Source organism: Branchiostoma floridae, chromosome 10 (assembly GCF_000003815.2).
Source record: "Branchiostoma floridae strain S238N-H82 chromosome 10, Bfl_VNyyK, whole genome shotgun sequence".
In the NCBI taxonomy this organism is placed as follows: domain Eukaryota; kingdom Metazoa; phylum Chordata; class Leptocardii; order Amphioxiformes; family Branchiostomatidae; genus Branchiostoma; species Branchiostoma floridae.
The window spans coordinates 11153258-11172190 of record NC_049988.1 but is presented as its reverse complement, the minus strand read 5'-3'; the positions used below and the strand labels follow the sequence as shown (position 1 = coordinate 11172190).

Sequence of the window (18933 nt, the reverse complement as noted above, 5' to 3'; positions counted from 1 at the left end):
ATGAATATCAATACTTGTAGCAAGCAGTACTAGCATTTGTAGTCTCTACATACATTATCCGTTAGCAGTAGTTGTTGTAGTTGATATCCTGTAGTACAATACATGGTCTATTTACTCAGTTGTAAGAATCACGCTGTAGTTATCAACACATACACAACATTATCATACATAAGGTGGATGTTCTTAAACAAAATACCTTGACTGCTTGCCTGTGACAAAAATTGCATCACCTTTTAGATGCCTATAAAAATAACTCTGAGAGGCGAAATGTAGCAACCGTCTCTGTTTTAAACTGATAAATATGGTCACCAGGCTATGCATGATTTCTACAACATACAAGTACACACCAAAGTTTCAAAATACAGTACAGCTCTTTTGGTTGGTCGACAGTTCCATAGTGATAATGTAAAACCAGCTGTGATTGGCTGCCAGACACTGCTTAGTGAACGTGATTGGTCGAGTTCGAGGTGGGGCCATTCTGGTATAGGCCGTTGATTTTGCCATTTTCGTCCACATCGCTGTTCTCCTCCACATCACTTCTGTCATCTTTTTCAGCCTGGAAAGAAACAGAACAACGAATTTTATTTTCAAAACTAGAGTTCGGCGACCTCATACCTCCATGAAAATTTAGAGCTTTTGTAAATTTCATGCAAATGACTAAGACATTAACATAATTTATGCATGGTGTTGTTCATCATTGACAAACGTACACATGTCACAATTATAAAATTCCCATTATTAATCATAAAGCGGTTTTGCAATTTTTACATAAATTATGCAAATAAGTTCCTCATTACCATATTCAGTATCTGCTTATATTCCACCTATCATAATTAACATGTGTTACATTTATTGAAGTCCAGTTATTGAAAACAATGGAATTATACAATTTCCTCATTAATTATGCAAATTAAGTCCTCATTTGCATAACATGTATATCATTATGAACATCTTTGCCTAAGGTACCCGCATGCCTAATATGATGACAATCCGTTAATCCTTTCTGCAGTTATCCTCTTTGGAATGTCTCGACAAAAATGCCCCTGCAGTTCCTAAATTGAATGTTAGGGGGCTGAAACTTGCTCCACTTTGTCATGACACTGTAAGCTATCTACCACCCAAATTTCAAGACCATATAACGTCCAAGACAAGAGATACATAGAAAAAACTGCTATGATTGAATGTTGTCATTAATTATGCAAATTTGCTCCTATTTTGCATAATTAGTATTTCATCTTGTACAACATTGCCCAAGGTGCCTACATACCAAAAATCATGAAAATCCGTTGTTCCCTTCTTGAGTTATCGTCTTCAGAAGTTTTTGACAAAAATGCCCCTGCTATCCCAAAACTAGACGCTAGGGGGCCCAAACTTATGTCATTTCTTTCTGAGCACAAGAGCTATCTTATACTCAAAAATCGTGGCCATAGCTTGTTCAGAACACCGAGATACCAAAACCGGAAGTTGCTCTGCAGTACCAAGGGAAGCCGCTAGGGGGCCCAAAATCTAATCATTTCCAGCTTTCATCACACACTACCAACACACCAAGTATGAAACCAATCCACCCAGCCGTTCTTGAGTTATTTTGTTTACACACAGACAGACAGACACACAGACACACAGACAAACGCGGGGTAAAATATAACCTCCATGAAATTTCATGGAGGTAATGACAACACTTTCAAATCAATCAAATGCCGTTCTCGCACACAGTAGTGTTCCATGCAGGGCTGTCTCAAGGACCTGTTCTTCCATCCCACGACGGAAATTTGCTTGTTGGGGCGGAAACGATTTCACTCGGTCACAGGATGAAAAGTATAAATGGTTTCCATTGTGTTAAATAGCAAGCACGCTGCACGCACGCAAAGAAGCGAGTCTTTAATGTCAAATAAACACGCACACTGGAAATTGTAAATTTAACTCCAAGCTTTTATACGATACAGTGTTTTAAAGCTCAAGTACCTGTACACTAACGTTTTAGACAGTAAGGGAACTTTGATGCTGTCAGTTACCATACAAGCATGCGTCGCTCTGTTCTATCTGAAATAACTAAGGTGCACCTTTCGAATTCGATGCCCGGTACGTCCCGATAGCGTACTTACGCATGGGTGAATGTACAGTACAGTTGGACAAAAGCACCCACACGTACAGATCTTTCTTAAAAATGTATGAGCTACACAGATCTTTCTTTTAAAAAGTATGAGGCTATATACGTTTCAACATTCGTTCACTTTATAATGAACTTGGTTTAGAAAAAAAAAAACTTCCGTAACAACTAAATTCGGATTTTCTTATAACAATTTCGGCACAAAATCGCACTAGTTATCATCGAAAATCGATGAAAACCTCAATTTTGTAAAAGATGCGGTCGTTATGGGTCCCAATTTGGGCCGGTCGCGGTCACGTTGGCCAGGTGGTCGTTTAGAAAAGGTCGCTTAATGCTTACGTCAATGGGAAAAAAATTGGGACCGAGAAAAAGCGGTCGAAATGGCCAGGTGGTCGCTGAGAAGAGGTGGTCGCTCGGGCAGGTTTGACTGTATCGTTGAACACATATTTTCATAGGCTTAAAATGACAGATTTAACCCTGGTTCCAAGTAACTTAGACCCGATTTACACTTGTTATTTTAACTGTAGTACTACACGTCACAGTCTACTACTGTAGTATACTACAGATTTTTTCTGGGACCTGTAAACAGAAATGAAGTGTGGCTGCATGCCTTCCTGAGAGCCTTGCATCAGAAAAAGCCTACTTTTTGACAAACATGAAGCATGCTTAAAACTCATGCTCACAAAATGTCACAGTTTGTGATAGGTCACACATCGATAGGTCATGAGTTTTTTGGCAATCAGGGAGCAGCAGGTGTCCTGCTAGGCTTCCGGCCAGTGGGTGTAAAGCGGGCGCGAATCTAGCACAGTACTACAGATTCAAGAAACAAGTGTAAATTGGGCCAAAACAAGTCAAGAGAGGTCCTCACAGTTCCGCTGATGACGAACTTGTAGGCCATCTTGGCGATGGTGATGCCCCAGAAGATGTGGAGGCACTGCAGCAGGAGGAGCAGCCCGTTGAACACGTAGTACGCCGGGAACATGCCCGTGCCCGCAATAACGGTACTGTCCGTAGCAGCAGAGTACACCAGCCTGGAACACCACGTCAAGTCAAGTGACATTGGTAACAACTACATGTACATTTCTTTGTTTGTTTGAACCTTTGTTTATTCATGAAAGCTCAAATTGGCCTGCAAGCCTCTTTTCATTGAGGTCATGAGGGAAGAGGCAAGGTATATAACAGAGATACAGTTAACATGCAACATGGTATTCAAAGGTAAAGAATAGGCTTTCAATACGTTATGAAAGTTTATTTGCAAGTTCATGCCAGAGGCATAAATACATTGTAGGAACACAGATGCAAGGGACATTAGATGTGATACATGCAATAGACAGTGATAAAAATTATTGCAAAAAGAGACTGTTTGTATATCTATACAGGTTGGGTTTGACATTTTCTTGGAAACAAAAATGTATCACATAAAATACCTTATCAGGTACAGTAGAAGCCGCTTAATTGCACTCCCCATTTGCCAGTTTATTTAAGGCAATTATCCGAATGGTGCAACAAAGCGAAGTTATCCAGTTGGACTGGACCAGTTTGGGATTTTTTAATCCTGTACAATTAACAGAAGTGTGCGATAATCCGTTGTGCAATTAACTGGCTTCTACTGTATATTGCAAGGAAGATGGTACAGAAATTGTTGATCTCACCAGTATGGGTAGATGAAAAGGCGGCTGACAAAGAAAATGATGGCGAACACCACGAAGCAGGCGTCGCAGAGGCCCTGACACTTCGCGTAGTTTAGCAGCTTCGCGGCCTGAAAATTAAAATTTTGCTACAATTGATCCAAGGAGCTGGGAAAACAATACTTTTGTCACTGGTCAACTTTTCGACATTTCATAGGTATAAAGTATACATTATATATATCCATGCTCAATAGAAATAATTATAACATGCATAAGTACACATTTGAATTGAGAGTATACCTATCCCGTAATAGGCACATACATGTATACAAAGGTTTGAGGATCAGGGTCATCACTAGTTTGTTACCAACGATACAACTACAGTTGTATAATGCAGAAATAAAACTGTTTTTCCTATTCTTTTTTTTTTCCTCTGGCCAAAACGTGATGAAGGGTCTTTTCCAGTTAGAAGTGCTAAGGTGACAATTCAACACTATCTTGCTATCACCCCTCTACACCCATAGTAAGAGGACTAAGAGGAAATAGATAACCTACATGGTAGACCTGTCATGTCCAGAGCAAGGGAGAGATAGAACGTGAAATTTATGAAGTACATGTGTAAAGTCGCTGCTACTAGTCAGAGTGCACATTGCACATGTATAGAATCACACACCAGACTACATCACATCAAGTGACAACAGCAGAACTATACAGTGGTCAATACAATGGAAACGTGGCTTGGAAGTTGATGACATCTTCTTAGTTGTAAAGTCCTATTCCAAGAGGTTAATAATAGGAACTTTGCAGTCTTTGATATCCAGCAAAATAAATAAGTTTGGTTCATACTTGAGTACAATGTACATCACAAAGAATTGTAAATTTGGAAATCTCAAATCAAAACAAGACAATTCTTGGAATTTTTATGTCCTGTGGAAGTGTCAAATTTCATGGTTTTCTGATCACTAGTCAGACACTGTAGCAATGAATGGTTGGTCACTTTCCAAGCCACCCCTACCGAGAAGTAAAGTTCATGTATGGAGAATGGGGTCCAAGCTTTAGTTCAGTAACACGTTGAGGCTATGACATGGATTTTTGCCTTGAAATTGAAGGAACTTCAGCTTTTAAGTTATTTTTATTGGCCTCTTTAACTTTGGATAACTTGATTCACCACAAACTTGGACCACATTCAACTTACAGAAGCAATACTTACCTTGTTAATGATACATAGAACAAAACACACAAACTGGAAGGGATATGCCATGTAGCAAAAGTGATCACCAAAGAAAGGGCACAATTATTATAGTCCAGAGAAAAGACCTTTCAAGCTGTAGCAGTTATCTGAACAGGTTTTATTTATATTTCCACAAATCTCTGCTTGTCATTAGAGTCCATTCCAAGACACCATGAGGGTTTTTAGGCGATATTTATAATTAGTCTGAATTATTTTGAATAAAAGAATATCTGAGCCACAATAATTGAATTGTTTTTAAAAAATTGACTGAGAAAGTACTCATATATTTGAATTCCTTTGAATATTTTAGAAACATTTTGAAACTTACTGTACAAAAATATCTTTATTTAGAATTATTGTGAAACCTCTGTGTGATTATTTCACATTTACAAATATATACAAAAAATGGTAAACCTTGCCAAATGGTTAAATTAGTTTATTGCCCCCATAAAAGTAAGCCCTATTGTTGCATCTGTATATTTTTAGATTTCACAGCTGGGCACTGGTGGATCCTTTGTGGTTGGCCATTGTTGCATGGCACCCAACCATACTTTGCAAAGATGTGTGAATTGCTATCTTCCCAGCCCACCGAACCATTTACAAAAAATGGTAGAAAATGGTAAATAATGGTAGAATGCTGTTATCATTATTTAGAAACCATTAGAAGTATCCGATTCCACACGATGAATATTTCCAAAGTTTTACAGGACCAGGGAAATATTTATAAAGTTGAAACAGTGTTACAAATATTTCTGAAGTATCAAATGCCCTAGACATATAATTACAAAACTTTAAAATCAATTCTAAACAATGGCCACAAACATCTGCATGGTGTCTTGGAATGGACTCTACTGTGAAGAATTTGCAATTATTTTCTGACTTTTTAGATTTTCTAAATTATTTGACTATATGGCTTCCATATTATTAGTAATTTGTGTGCCTTTCAACCATTCAAAAATGATTTTGTGGGCTTCATATCCCAAGAGGAGGTCATGTCACAAAGAGAAAAGCAAAGACCACAACAGATAGCTTCTAGTAAGTTCTAGTAAGTTCTACTGGTTCTGTTCACCCCCTTTCCAAAATGTTACATTCCATTTTGTGGAGAGGATTGTCATTTTGAGAATGAGGGGTCAGTATAGACAGAATCCAGTAGATCATACTAGATGTCAATCTGTGTGAGTTGGGTCTCATGAAAATGGTTTATACTGAAAACTCCTACAAAAGAAAAAAAGAGAATGTCCTCGTTAGTACCAAAAAAAAATAAAATAAAGTGGGGGTTAGTATGGTTTCATCCTTGGTTTTTATGGACTAGAAACCAGACAAATACAAGACAATCTTATATAAAAGAACTGTCAAGTTTTTAATTTAGACAGTTTTCCTCACTCGATTAAATCTGTCTGGTTAGCAAAAGAGAAGAGTCAAAAGTAGGAAATGGCACAAAGCATAAGGCAGTCTAAAGTGTTCTTTGTTAACAACATTAGCTTAACAAGGCTACGCACTTCAAACCTTTAGTAAGTTTGATCTTTTACAGAAATATGTTTTAATTTGTTTTCATCTCTGATTTGCTAATAAAGATTCTGAACAGGTTTAAAACTTGATTTGCTTGTGTGAATCCGAGTCAGAGAGGAGTTAGGACAAGTTTTAGACAAATATTTGGGTAAAAAGTAGTGTAGCCATGAGAATAGGTTACAATCAGACTAATATGAAACATGCATTCAACATTGAAGTGGCATAGTGCAATCTTGGTTATACAAAAAATTGTGAGAGCAAATCAGTACAATTTTGCAGTGATGTTAAAGCCCAGGACAAAATCTCAATTATACAAAGCCAAAAATGTAATATTTGTAAATATAATATTATAACCAAGATTCCACTGATAATCCAGGTTAATATGAACACAAAGCAATGTGCAATTGACTGCAAGTTTTAGGCTGGAGATTTTAGTGCAATATCAAAGATCTGTGCAACACATATAAACGTTCAGCAATTTAGCATTTATCGTTGATCTTTGTCTATTTTGGTAACCTATTGTTTGAGTGATTCTCAAATCAACATACAATCATAACTCCAATGTCACTATTTGCTTATGTTATGAGACCCTAGCAGTATGGCAAAGTTAAATACATAACACATCTAGTTTGTACATTACAATGATATTGTTGATCACACCATGCATGTTATAGTGAATACATGAAAATGTACATGCAAAAGAACTACTACTACTTGCACACAATCAGGAAATCATAGCGACAATGTCTACATGTTAATTCATGAAATCACACACAGAAATTGCGACGGGCTGTTCCATTGGAGTGTATGACGGGGGAGGGGGGGGGATCAAACAAGAAGATATTTCTGAAATTGGCCAACAATAGTTTTATGTACTTCTGAAGTGGATGGGTCTTGGGAACACAATATGTGAGATGACAGGGATAAAAAAAGTTCAAACCTGTCCACCCCCATTAACATCTTAATGGAACAGCCCAACTAGGTATTAGTAAGATGTAGTCTGTCAATGTATCATTTCTGCTTTTGAAGTATTGAGGCTTGTGTTATTCAACTGTGAGAGGTGACCAAAAAACTCTTGAATCCTCCTTGGTTGCTTAGTCAAGGCTTTTGTAATTTCAAGAAAAAATGATTTAAAACATTCATAATCATAATTATGAATGTGGTAAAAAGTACATTTGATGTCTTGCCATCACAGCCTTTTTATGCCCAGTATATAGGACATCATGGTGACCTTGAAGCCATTTCGGGTAACCTTGGCCATTTTTAGCAGGGTTGTAGTCCATAGGGCAAGGCTCAGAGTAAGCAGTGTAAAGCTCAAAGTGCCACCAATCAGGTTTAAACTTGAGGTCAGTTAGCTAAGTTATGACATCAGTTGTGCATTTGTTGAAGTATTAAAGCATGTGCGCACCGAGGTCACCACAGACTATTGCCATTTTCTGTGAAACTCTGATAGTTCATTTAAAAACCTGTATATGCATAGATCAAAGCAAAAAGTCTAGGGGGTAAAAACTTTTTGATCATGCCTCTCATAAGTTGAAGTGTAGGTTAGAAAGTTAGGGACATGTCAATATATACCTGTATACCTTTGGTTTATTGGGCACAAGAACTGGCTACAAATAAAGTGCCAACATGTACATGTGTAACTGCATGTTGTATCAACTTTTATACAATTGAGGATTCTGTATATATACATGTATCAGGTAGAAAATCTCTTTTCTTTATAGTAGAATAGTACAATTTCAGTTCTTAGTAGTCTTCCTTGGTAACACTAGTTCACCTTTATCTGCTGGGTAACCTATATCCGTTGTATTTGAAAACAGGGTATTTGAGGATATGAAGCTGATGACGTTGGTTTCAAATTGAATATTTTCAAAATATTGCAGTTTGCAACCAACATACGTAAATACTGTTTTAAAAACACCGGATATAGGTTTCCCTACAAATAAAGGTGGACTTACATTAAACAATCTCCAAAAAGTACCCAAAGGGCAGGCATAGCATACAGCCTTTAACAAGCCAAGCAAGCTTTTCCAGTTCAAATTTAGAGATGCTACTTTGAATTGAAACAACATACCCAATATAATCTTGTTTAACTTGCCTCTTATCCCTTCCTTGAACCCTTTTTGTATATGTGTATAAACCAAAAGTGTACAAGTGCACTAACATGTCCATAACTACAAGCCACCAATACTTATCGTGTCCACAGAAAGTCTACATGTCATAACAGATGCCACACAAGCAAGCTAGAGAGGAGGAGGGCACGCAAACTACCCATCATGCAACAGCAACCACTGCAACGATAGCGAGAGACAGAAAGGAAAGCGGTGGGACAGACCTCGAGAAAAATGTCGGCCATATCGTGACAGGCTAGGATGAGACTTCCGATGCGGACGAAGTTGGCCACCCACGAAAACGACACCAGCATGATAGTCGCTACGTGGTGAACCACCATCTGCCAAAAATCCTGCAAATACAGAAACGGCGGCCAAAGCCACAACAAAAAAACGTTATCCTACATTGATCTGCGGTGGCTATCTACTCACGTATACCCGTAGCTTTGTGTACGTACCTCCAGAAATATGTCTGACACATCGTGCAACAAAAATACAAGGGACCCAGCGCGCACTAGGTTGTCAACCCAGGAGAATGAGATCAGAGCAATTGTACAGACGTGGTGAATGACTTGTTCGGGAAAATCCTGGAACAACGTCAAGGGAATAGAAAGTGTCAAAATGGGAGAAAATAATTAAAAGTGAGAATAAAAAAAATAGAATAAAAACGGGTGCATAAAACAGTGTGGTCATTGAAAATTATGATATATAAAATGTTGATTTCTATCAAAATTGTGTCACAAAAGAATAAAATTAAATTTGAGCAAGCAATTTGGTTAATATATGTTGGCTATAACAAAAATTGATGAGAGTATACTTTAAAAAAATTGTAAATGTATGATAAGGTTGTAGTTTATCAGAATGATAAGGTGAGAAACTATGTGCATTGCCGAAGATTGGGAATGAGTAAGTTTTAGTTATAGTAGAAAAAATCAGATAGTGTAGAATGTTTGTTGCTCGTAGCAAAGGATACAAAAACGAAAAAAAAAATTAACTGCGCTGTGCATAGTAATCATGTATGCCATTCTTCTTACCCAATCTAGGGGTTTTGATTATATTCAGCTGGAAACTATCAAATGCAGATCTAACCATCAACAGTATACAATTCACATACAACACACAATGGGAAAAGACAAATTGATGGACAGCAGATTTGAAGTATATGTTCATCATTGGAAGACATGAATCAAATATAGGCACAAACACATACTACACATATGACATACTTCACATGATATCAACATTACCATTCTGTTAAGAAAATACTTTAAAAAATATGAAAATGAAAATTTGTTTTCAATACAAGAATTAACTGCAGGGTCTGGCACAAAAGATAGAAAAGCAAATGACAACTCTTATACTTTTTACATACTTTTCAGGGCTGCTATTCATCCTAAAAATGCCGTAGCCAAATATGGAGCCATAGCCAAATATGGGTACCTTCCGCTTGACATCCCTGAAGAGAGAGAAGATGAGCGACCAATAGAAGCCCAGCTCAACGATGTACAGGTAGGTGATGTCATCAGTAAGAGGCTGAAAGGTGAAAATCAAATAAAAATTGTAAAAATACATTGTACCGGACTGTTCTTAGACGCATAACTGTTAATTGCTGAGAGATTTTACAATAGGAAACTTTGTTACAAGCTTCTGGGCTATTATCTTGAACAAAATACCTCTGATTTAGAAAAAAAAGCTTCTCAGGTTAGAGGCCTAAATCTAGAATTTTCCTGCAGGCAAGTTTGCTGAATACATGAATACCTAGGACCTAAATTTAATTCTAGGTTTACAAAAAATATTGTTCATAAACTGTCCAACAGTAATTAATCTTCCAAAATCAAATATGAAGTTACTTTCTGGTAGAATTGATTGTTCACCATTGTTATAACTGTTAATACTCTAAACACGAGAAGCCACGATAGTGGCTGCCCCTGGCCAAACATTTTCTTTTGTGAAACCTTTTTGGGGGACTGTTGAAAATGTGTTTTTGATTGGTTTCCATGACGATTGTTGTCCTCAGATTGATGGTATGTTTATTTTGCTTTTGTTGGAAAGGCCATTCTGTGAGCTTTTCATCAATATATAGTTTCCTAGCCTGCTCTTAACATAAAAGCTGTAATAGTAATAAACAAAAAGTACCCCTTGACACCTGTATAGACTGGAATTATAGCTCATATATGGTATACAGGAAAAAAATTTATCTAGTGTTGAGAGGGTTAAATAGTATGCCATACACTAAAAATTTCTTCCAAATCTGTTCCCAAAGCTGGTAGAGCTTAAGGTACACAGACAGCTAGCAGTAGCCAAAAGATTGTCAGATAACACTTGGCCACAATCCTGCGTTCGAATTTCAATTGGATTTTACCAAGAGATAAAATATGATATCTTTATTGATTTCAAAAGCCCGCAAGGTACTGTGCATTAAATTAAGGCAAAGAGGAGCCCTTTGCCCCAACAGATGATTTAGTACATGTACATTGGAAGATGTACAGCCCAGACATTCATGTCCTTAATCTTATTTCTCAGAATTTCCCACGGGAGTTATGAATCACAATACTATACAGCACAAATAACATTCATAGCATAAGGTGATACATAACTCATCTGGCAACCTTCATACTAATCAACGACAAGCAATTGAAAGAAAAATCTAGTTATCAATATTAATAGTACCCTTTTCAAAACATGAAGAATATAAAAACACATTTCTTGATAATTCTTAATAGGACAACAATGCAGAACATTTCTTATTTTCAGTAGTACATGTGTAAATGAGATAACGTTCCCATGCATCATAGATTCTTTTTTTTAATTTCTCTTGTGAACTTATCCATGAATGCAAGTAACAACAATTCTCAAGGTATCTCCGTCAACTGTTTTTAATGACAACTCACCTGATCAGTACTTGACACTCTGTTATCTTTTATTATTAAGTACTGCCTATCAAACATACTGACATAATTTTCTTCCACTTACATGGTCAGGGAAGTCATACCAGCAGTATTTGATGTCCTTCAGCCATGGTTTCTAAAGTAAGACAGAAGAAATATGTCAAATACAGTCTTCACCCACACATAGAATCTAATTGAATGGTTGGAAGTAACAGCCATAGGCTTTTTCCAAGTTCCCTGCTTATGTGGTACCAAAATTTCGACATTGTATGACTTGATACTAACTTGATATCTATATCAATCATAAATCAACTTACATCCTTGAGAATTGTGACAGCATATGAAAACGACAGAGTGTAGAAGGTAAATCGCCAGCTGCAGAAAGAAAACGACAACAGAAACATTATTTGTAAATGTGACATGTTCTGCTGTAATTGTCCCAAAAAGTACAGTCAACCCATTTCAGTTCCACCCATTTTAGCTCTCAATCACAGTTAGCAGTTGCCTTTGTCACTGGCTCAGTCTTTTTGCTTACTAATATAGTTAGCAAGTGAAAAGATTGAGAATGATACTCTAGACTTATCATGTTGATATACTGATACTTATTTATAGAGATTCGTGTAGGTAGCTCATTTGTATACACATGTTTCTTCAGATATATTGTGGTAGTATCTACCTTACGAAAGTCGCTGTACTTTTGTTGTATCAATAAAGATCATTATAAAAGTATTTCACCTTCCCTCCTTGAACTTCTGCAGCAGGGTGGGGCGGTCCTGGTTACGGCGGCGGCGGAACCAGCGCTGCACCTGTCGCTCGCTCCAGTCCAGCTGCTTGGCCAATCCCTGCAGCCGCTTCTCGTCAGGATTCTTGGTGATGGACGTGAAGACCTTCTCCAGGATCGCGTTGGGTTCTGCATACTTGCGCTCGCCGGGGATTCCCAGACTCTGTCCGATAGGTCCAGCTATGAACCTGTGTGGATAGTATACATGTAGAGATGTTCAACAAAACTGAGTAGTGTATGCACAAACAAAACATCAATTCGCTGGAGATTTTCATTCAGGACTGTTTGCATTCAATAGAAACTCTTACTCCTTTATGTTTTGTACTTTCTTGTAAACTTGAATTTGATGTTTTAAGTCTTGCTCCCATTACGGGTTCAAGCAACATATACTAGTTTTTTGCATTTCGCCTTCAGGACTGACTTGTTTTTCAATCAGCAATCTAAAAGAAATATTTATTTCAGGAAATTGCAGGTGGGTTTGTCAAGCTCTTGCTGTTTCAGAGACACATTTGGCCATCCAAGCCTGGAGCTCAGTCTTACTAGGTTTAGTCCCCATTAATTAATTGGTTGTTACCTTCAGAGGTAGTGACCATTGGCTGCAGACTAAAGCCACTTACTCACATAGAAACCTGCTATAGAACAACCGGTGCCGCCATCTTGGATATGATGATGATGATCTGAGCAAAGCTTGGCTCATTATCGTACCACGTGACCTGGGAAAATCTCGACCCCAGGGTCGGTAGAACTAATGCCTTGCCTAGCTTGCAGACTGATCTGGGAAAGAGAGCGGGCTTTAGACATGCGCACTGGCTGTGTTTTCAATAATGGAGAAGACGTCCTACCGAATGCAAAAAACCGGAGGTTTCTAGGACGAATTTCGGGTGAGATATGAATTTTTGAAAATTTTACAAGGCCATGAGGTGATGACTAATGATCTCAAGGATGTCTTGGAGTAATTAGTCTGTAATTAACTGCATAATTTTTTCTGGAACTAGCGGATTTTTTTGTGGGTTCCAGACACGTCATGGCGTGTTATTACATAGGAACTTTTTCTAGACGCGGCCGTAAATTTTTAGTCGCGAGCAATATGCATGGATTTTTGGCATGAAAAGTGCGCCTGAACTCTCTGTCCCAGGGGGCCTGACATGTTATTGCATGGCCTAAAGTTTTCGAAGTAAGGCTTATTTCTAGACGCAGAAGCTTAAATAGCAGAAATGATCATTGTCTTAGTGTAGCTTATATACCTGCATAGCATTATGATTGGCATGCTCTGAAGACATGAAAACTTTCTTAGCCAGGAAAGCCGCAAGTGATAAATAAATGTATATAGACCTTATCAAGTAACAAGTAAGTAGTATATAGAGGAAAGGAGACTGACAGGGCTGATAAATATGCTCTAAATAAAAGAATGTGTATATAGGTGATTTTAAACAAAGGCAAAAACTGAAGAGTTTTGCATCTTGTTTGATTATTAATAATATTAATAATATCAATAATATATATATATACATATATTTTTAATTCAATATGTATTCACCTCGACAAATGTTCAGTTCCCTCACGGTTCTGTGTTAGTTATTCTGCTGATTTCCATGAAAGACTGAAGACTATATAGCCTCATCCCATTCTACATAGTATGTGTATAGTATGTAATAGCTTCCTTGAATTGTAACGTTAGAAGTTGCCATGTATTTTTAGAATACTGTTTTGAGCGGTAGATTAATCATTCTTTTTTGTCATCCTGGCAGGACTCCCAAGAGCAGCTGAAAGTTGAAGAGAACTGGGAACTGGCTGGCCCCTAGTACTAGTAGTAGTACCATGCCTGCTGTAGCATCCTCTCAGTCTACCTGACCACTGCATGAGGGTTCTGTTGTTGAGCCAAAAAACTATGTGGCTTAACTGAACAAAGTTCAACAGTTTCAAAATATGTTATTAAATGATATATCATAATTTATAGGCCACATTTGTGCAGCATTTATAAGATAACTTAAGAACATATAGTCTATTATTGTATACATTTTATTACAATATTATTTCAATGGCCACCAAATTAGCAACCCGAAACAATTCATTACTGATTGTTAGATACGTTTTCACGATTATCAATTTGTTTTATTGTTTTTATTGTGTAACTGTTGGTGTACAAAGACTATTCTATAGTGACTTTTATTATGATCACATGGATAGGACCACCATGAAGTAGACAATAGGTTCAATAACTTATACTAAAGTATCTAAAGTCATACTTCTTAAATGAAACGTCTGTACAGTGTTTTTATTCATGTCATAATAAATATATTTGACAAAATATTTAATGTCTCAATTATTGTTGCACTTTCTACTTAACTAACGTGTTATATATAATACAGTCAGTTCTCAGTCAGTGGTCTTAACATTTGCACCTTTATTTGGAAATTAGTAGACAAAAAATGTCAAATTAACAAGCAAACCATTTTCAAATGTATTTTTACACAAAAAGACTACCCTATTCTAAACAAAACTTTATTCAGGTTCGTATGTAATGCTTGCTACCATGCATCTGCTTGAATCTCGGGGCTAAAATCGCGTGATCTCGTGAGGTTTGACTGAATCTCGGGGCTAAAATCGCGAGATCTCGCGTGATCTCGTGAGGTTTGACTGAATTCAAGATGGCCGCCATTGTCCATAGGTGAGATGCCGCAAGTTTCTATGTGTTACTGGACTCTATACTATGGCAATCCAACCTACATACGATATGATGCTTCTAGCCATTAGCAATACTGGTTCAAAATGTTGAACCTTTCTGATAATTACCAGCACACACCTGATACCTGGAGCATATGGCAGGGGAGGATCACTAACAATCCATGGGGAAGTCACAACCAGAGATCTGAAGCATTTTGCCAGTTTCAAGCAGAATTCTTCACTAAACTTGCCTGAATGTTGTCCTTCTTCTAATAGTTCTAGCAAGGATTTCACATACATAGTTCATTTTTTACATTGCCACATTCAGACTCCATATTTCACTCACTTGTGGTTTATTCCTTTACCTACAAACAAAATGTAATGAGCCATATAATGTACACCTATCTTTCAATGGGATACTTGACCTAAATATTTCCAAACCAGGTCAGCCAAAGAGAGCAATAAATAGTATACCAATTCATCTTAATCATTTAGCTTATCTAAATTCACAAATGGACATTGAGTTCATTACATGGAGTAACTTTAAAATCAATCATCATCATCGGTCGGCTAAAATCAATATCAATATCATGTATAATTAAAACAAAAGTGTGTAGGCATCACAATTCATTTACTTAAAGTAAACCTTATAGTCATTATACCAAACTGTATTTTGGACACTGATAGGCATGTTTACAAAAAGCACACAGTGCTTCAGCATGCCAGAGATATGCATGTATTAATCCACAGGCATTTCTAAAGCGGTTTGGTGTTGTTTCCCCAGGGCACATGGTGGAATATTTGACATTCTTTTGTTGGCTACTGCTAAGCTGACAACTTCAGAACCAGTTCAGCTATGTGCAATGCATGTTTTGATGCATGTGCCATATCATATTTTTATGTACATGTATGTCCCATTTTACTCTCAGTTAATACTGTTCAGGATTAAGAATCTTTGATACACCCTGTGTGTACTTCAAGGCAGCTTGAAGAACATGCTTGTGCTACATGTATATATTGCAGAGTACTTTCGACAAGCTGAAAAGCAGATACAAAGCTACACTAAGTCCTTTTGCACTGGTGACCTCCCCTGTTGAAAAGTGACAGGATGATCAACATAACAATAGCAGTCACTTCAAAAGGAGGGGGGCGGGGCGCTCTTCCATTTGCTCAGTGCTTGCACTGTCAGAGATTACTGTAAATGCAGAAACTTTCCCTGTGGTTCAATGTTCGCGGTTTTCGCGGCGGCTGCTTCACCACGAATTTTAAACTACCGCAAACATTTTTCCATGGCAGTTACAGATTATAGTGCATGGTGCTACCGCGAAATTAAAACAACCGCAAAAAGTCCATTTTCTGCTACCGCGAATTTAAATCTCCGCGAACCTAAATGCATTAATTTTACAGTATTGTTTTGACGAGCTGAAAAGCAGATGCAAAGCTACACTGACCCTGAGGGGGCGGGGCACACATTTGCTCAGCACAACTGAATAATCACAGAGCTGACAGAGTTGCTCTAGTAACAGGTGCTTGTAAGTGTCAATATGTATCTTCCTGTTACTTGTGGGTGTGGGAAATGCAACCTACCATCTGTTACAGGGATAACATTTCAATGGAACACCAATATTTCTGTCTAGCTTTGAATCTTGTACATGACTCAAGTCTGGTACATGTATTGTCACTTTGTGTAACAAGCTGTCAGGGAGACATTGAAGGATGCCAATGCCAATGTCAATATCAAATAGGCTCCGTGGATTCCACATTTGATACAACATTTCAAAGTATGAATAATTTAGTACCAGGCATTTTTGTTTTCTTTCAGCGGCTTGATGACATTTTGCCACTCTTATGATGTTCATAACATATTCCTGCTTTCTACATTTGAAAATAACAATGTATAGTGTGACTTTGTGAAGGGCTCACTTATCATGGCTCACAATGAATTCTTCTTTTTAGTTTTTACAACAACTTTTGATAGAACACTGCACATCTGTTGAATGGAACAACATGTCTTGGATTAGGCAACAGGCTAAATAAATGTACAAGTGGATGGTGCCCTAATATTAGTAAAAATAAGGGTACTTGGTGTTCCAAAATTCTACATGTATTTTGCACATTGTGTTTCAGTCAGGGATAGGGATAGAACTGTGACATCTGCGCTTGTATCACACGTAGACACGTATCAAATCCTATGTCTGAGCATTAACATTCAACACCACATCTATCCAATTGTAGCGTGTCTGCACACACACACTGCAATAGCGATGGGCTCATATACAAAGAGACATAAAGGCAAGCTGGAAAGGGTGCAAAATCAGGTCATCAGTCTCAGAGTCTGTATGAGACTGTGGACCAAGGTTCTGTGATGGACAAGGTTTGGTACTATTAAAGTTCAGTAAGGTTACTGAAGTTGAAGGCCAGTCTGTCACATGCCACAATCAGTTGCAAACAACAAAGGAATTTGTTCACACTGCCAGTAATCATTGCACTTTGATTTGAGAGTATTATTATCTATATGAATATTATGATTATCCTTTTTCAAAAGAATCCATGTCTCTCACCGACTTATGTATTTGAAGAAAATAAATGAAAATCTTGAGTGATTCTTGATTGTAATGTGACGTGAAAAACAACATTTCAACAATTTGTTGCGTGTAATCCTAAATTGCTATGGAGCCTTGCCTTGTTGTCAATATTACATACCCTTGCCCCAACCATGATAGTGAATCATAGGAAAAGTAAACAAAAATACAGTATCCAATGTGTTTAATTTACCTGTAGAATACATTAATGCAAGGGACGTGCATTGTAGCAGACAGTCTTGTGTTATGCAGATATAGAGTCTGGTACAGCTAACTTCAAAGTTCTACAGAGTCTTTCATTTCTGTACAAGTGCATAACTGAAAATGTCTGCAGTTTCTAGTTGTCTTTAGCCTGGGCACCATATGATTACTATTAGGCAGGTACATGTATGTTGTAGCAATCAGATGGAACCCAGGCCAAGTAATTTTGCCAGTTGCCTCACACATCTTTGAAATTGAATGATATCTCAGAAAGGGCAGCAAGGCTTAGGTCAGTATTCATGTCAAGTACAAGGGCGTTATCAGCTGGCTTCTGGTGTCTAGACTTGACCCATGAGGAGGTTGGCCAAGGAGACATTCCGAAATTCTGGGGAATGCTGCATTTGGCTGTGAACTGGACTACTTCAAGGGTATCCTGCTGTGCATTGGAGTACACAGCAAAGACTACACAAGCTACTAGACTAAAGAAATCATGAAAGGAGAACATGCCATTTTTAGAGAGGTTCAAGAATCCAGGCATTCCAAATCAGGACTTTCATGATTAACCCTATCCATGCTAATGTAGCCCTTGGCACAAAACCCATATTACAATAGGTACTAGTAGCAGGGAGATGGTTAAAAACGAATACAGGTCGTTTCGTTACATGGTCTTTTCGTTACAAGTCATTTCGTTACATCATGAAGTCATTTCGTTACACTATGATTAGTCATTTCGTTACATCACGAAGTCATTTCGTTACATCACGAAGTCATTTCGTTACAGATTAATATCAGGCCGTTATAGTACTTCTTACTACAAATGTATTACTTTTCGTGGTAACAAAAAGCCGGGACTCAAAATTCAATTTCTTTTTCTTGTTTTTCGGCAGATATTGAACGCCGCTAAGCGCTGGAGTCCCTGACGGGCCACGCTGCATGTCGGCTTGAACGGTCATCTGAACCAAGGAGAGATTACACATAATATATCTGTTATGTAGTAACTTGATCATTTATCATACATGCTGTGATGTGTACAATAAATCACGATTAGATGCCTTTAGTATCGTTGATATACAGCGCGCGCAGTAAAGACCTATTGTTGTTTAATAGACCGGCGGGCACGCACTTTCGTAGGCTTCGGGTCCGTTCGGCGCCGACAAAATGCCTATAAAACGATATCCAATACCCCTTTCAGGAAAAAAATTCAGGGCTATATCTTTCCTACCATTTTTTT

The 18933-nt window shown here is 37.7% G+C and overlaps 2 protein-coding genes across 3 annotated transcripts in view; one reads left to right on the top strand and one right to left on the bottom strand.

The window, feature by feature from the left end:
• LOC118424537 (trichohyalin-like) overlaps positions 1 to 18933 on the top strand; it is a 565429-nt gene that overhangs the window by 279833 nt on the left and 266663 nt on the right. The window lies entirely within an intron of this gene.
• LOC118424561 (ceramide synthase 6-like) overlaps positions 374 to 18933 on the bottom strand; it is a 22327-nt gene continuing 3767 nt past the window's right edge. Inside the window, exons 2-9 of one of the 2 annotated variants that reach the window (XM_035833184.1) lie at positions 12210 to 12443; positions 11792 to 11849; positions 11560 to 11610; positions 10027 to 10119; positions 9045 to 9173; positions 3760 to 3866; positions 2976 to 3138; positions 374 to 556 (exon numbers count right to left, since the gene is read on the bottom strand). In XM_035833184.1, coding sequence (XP_035689077.1) covers positions 440 to 556; positions 2976 to 3138; positions 3760 to 3866; positions 9045 to 9173; positions 10027 to 10119; positions 11560 to 11610; positions 11792 to 11849; positions 12210 to 12443 — 952 coding nt within the window. In that variant the 3' untranslated portion in view covers positions 374 to 439. Of the gene's footprint in view, positions 557 to 2975; positions 3139 to 3759; positions 3867 to 8810; positions 8940 to 9044; positions 9174 to 10026; positions 10120 to 11559; positions 11611 to 11791; positions 11850 to 12209; positions 12444 to 18933 lie in introns of both variants that reach the window. The other variant, XM_035833182.1, reaches the window with a different exon arrangement.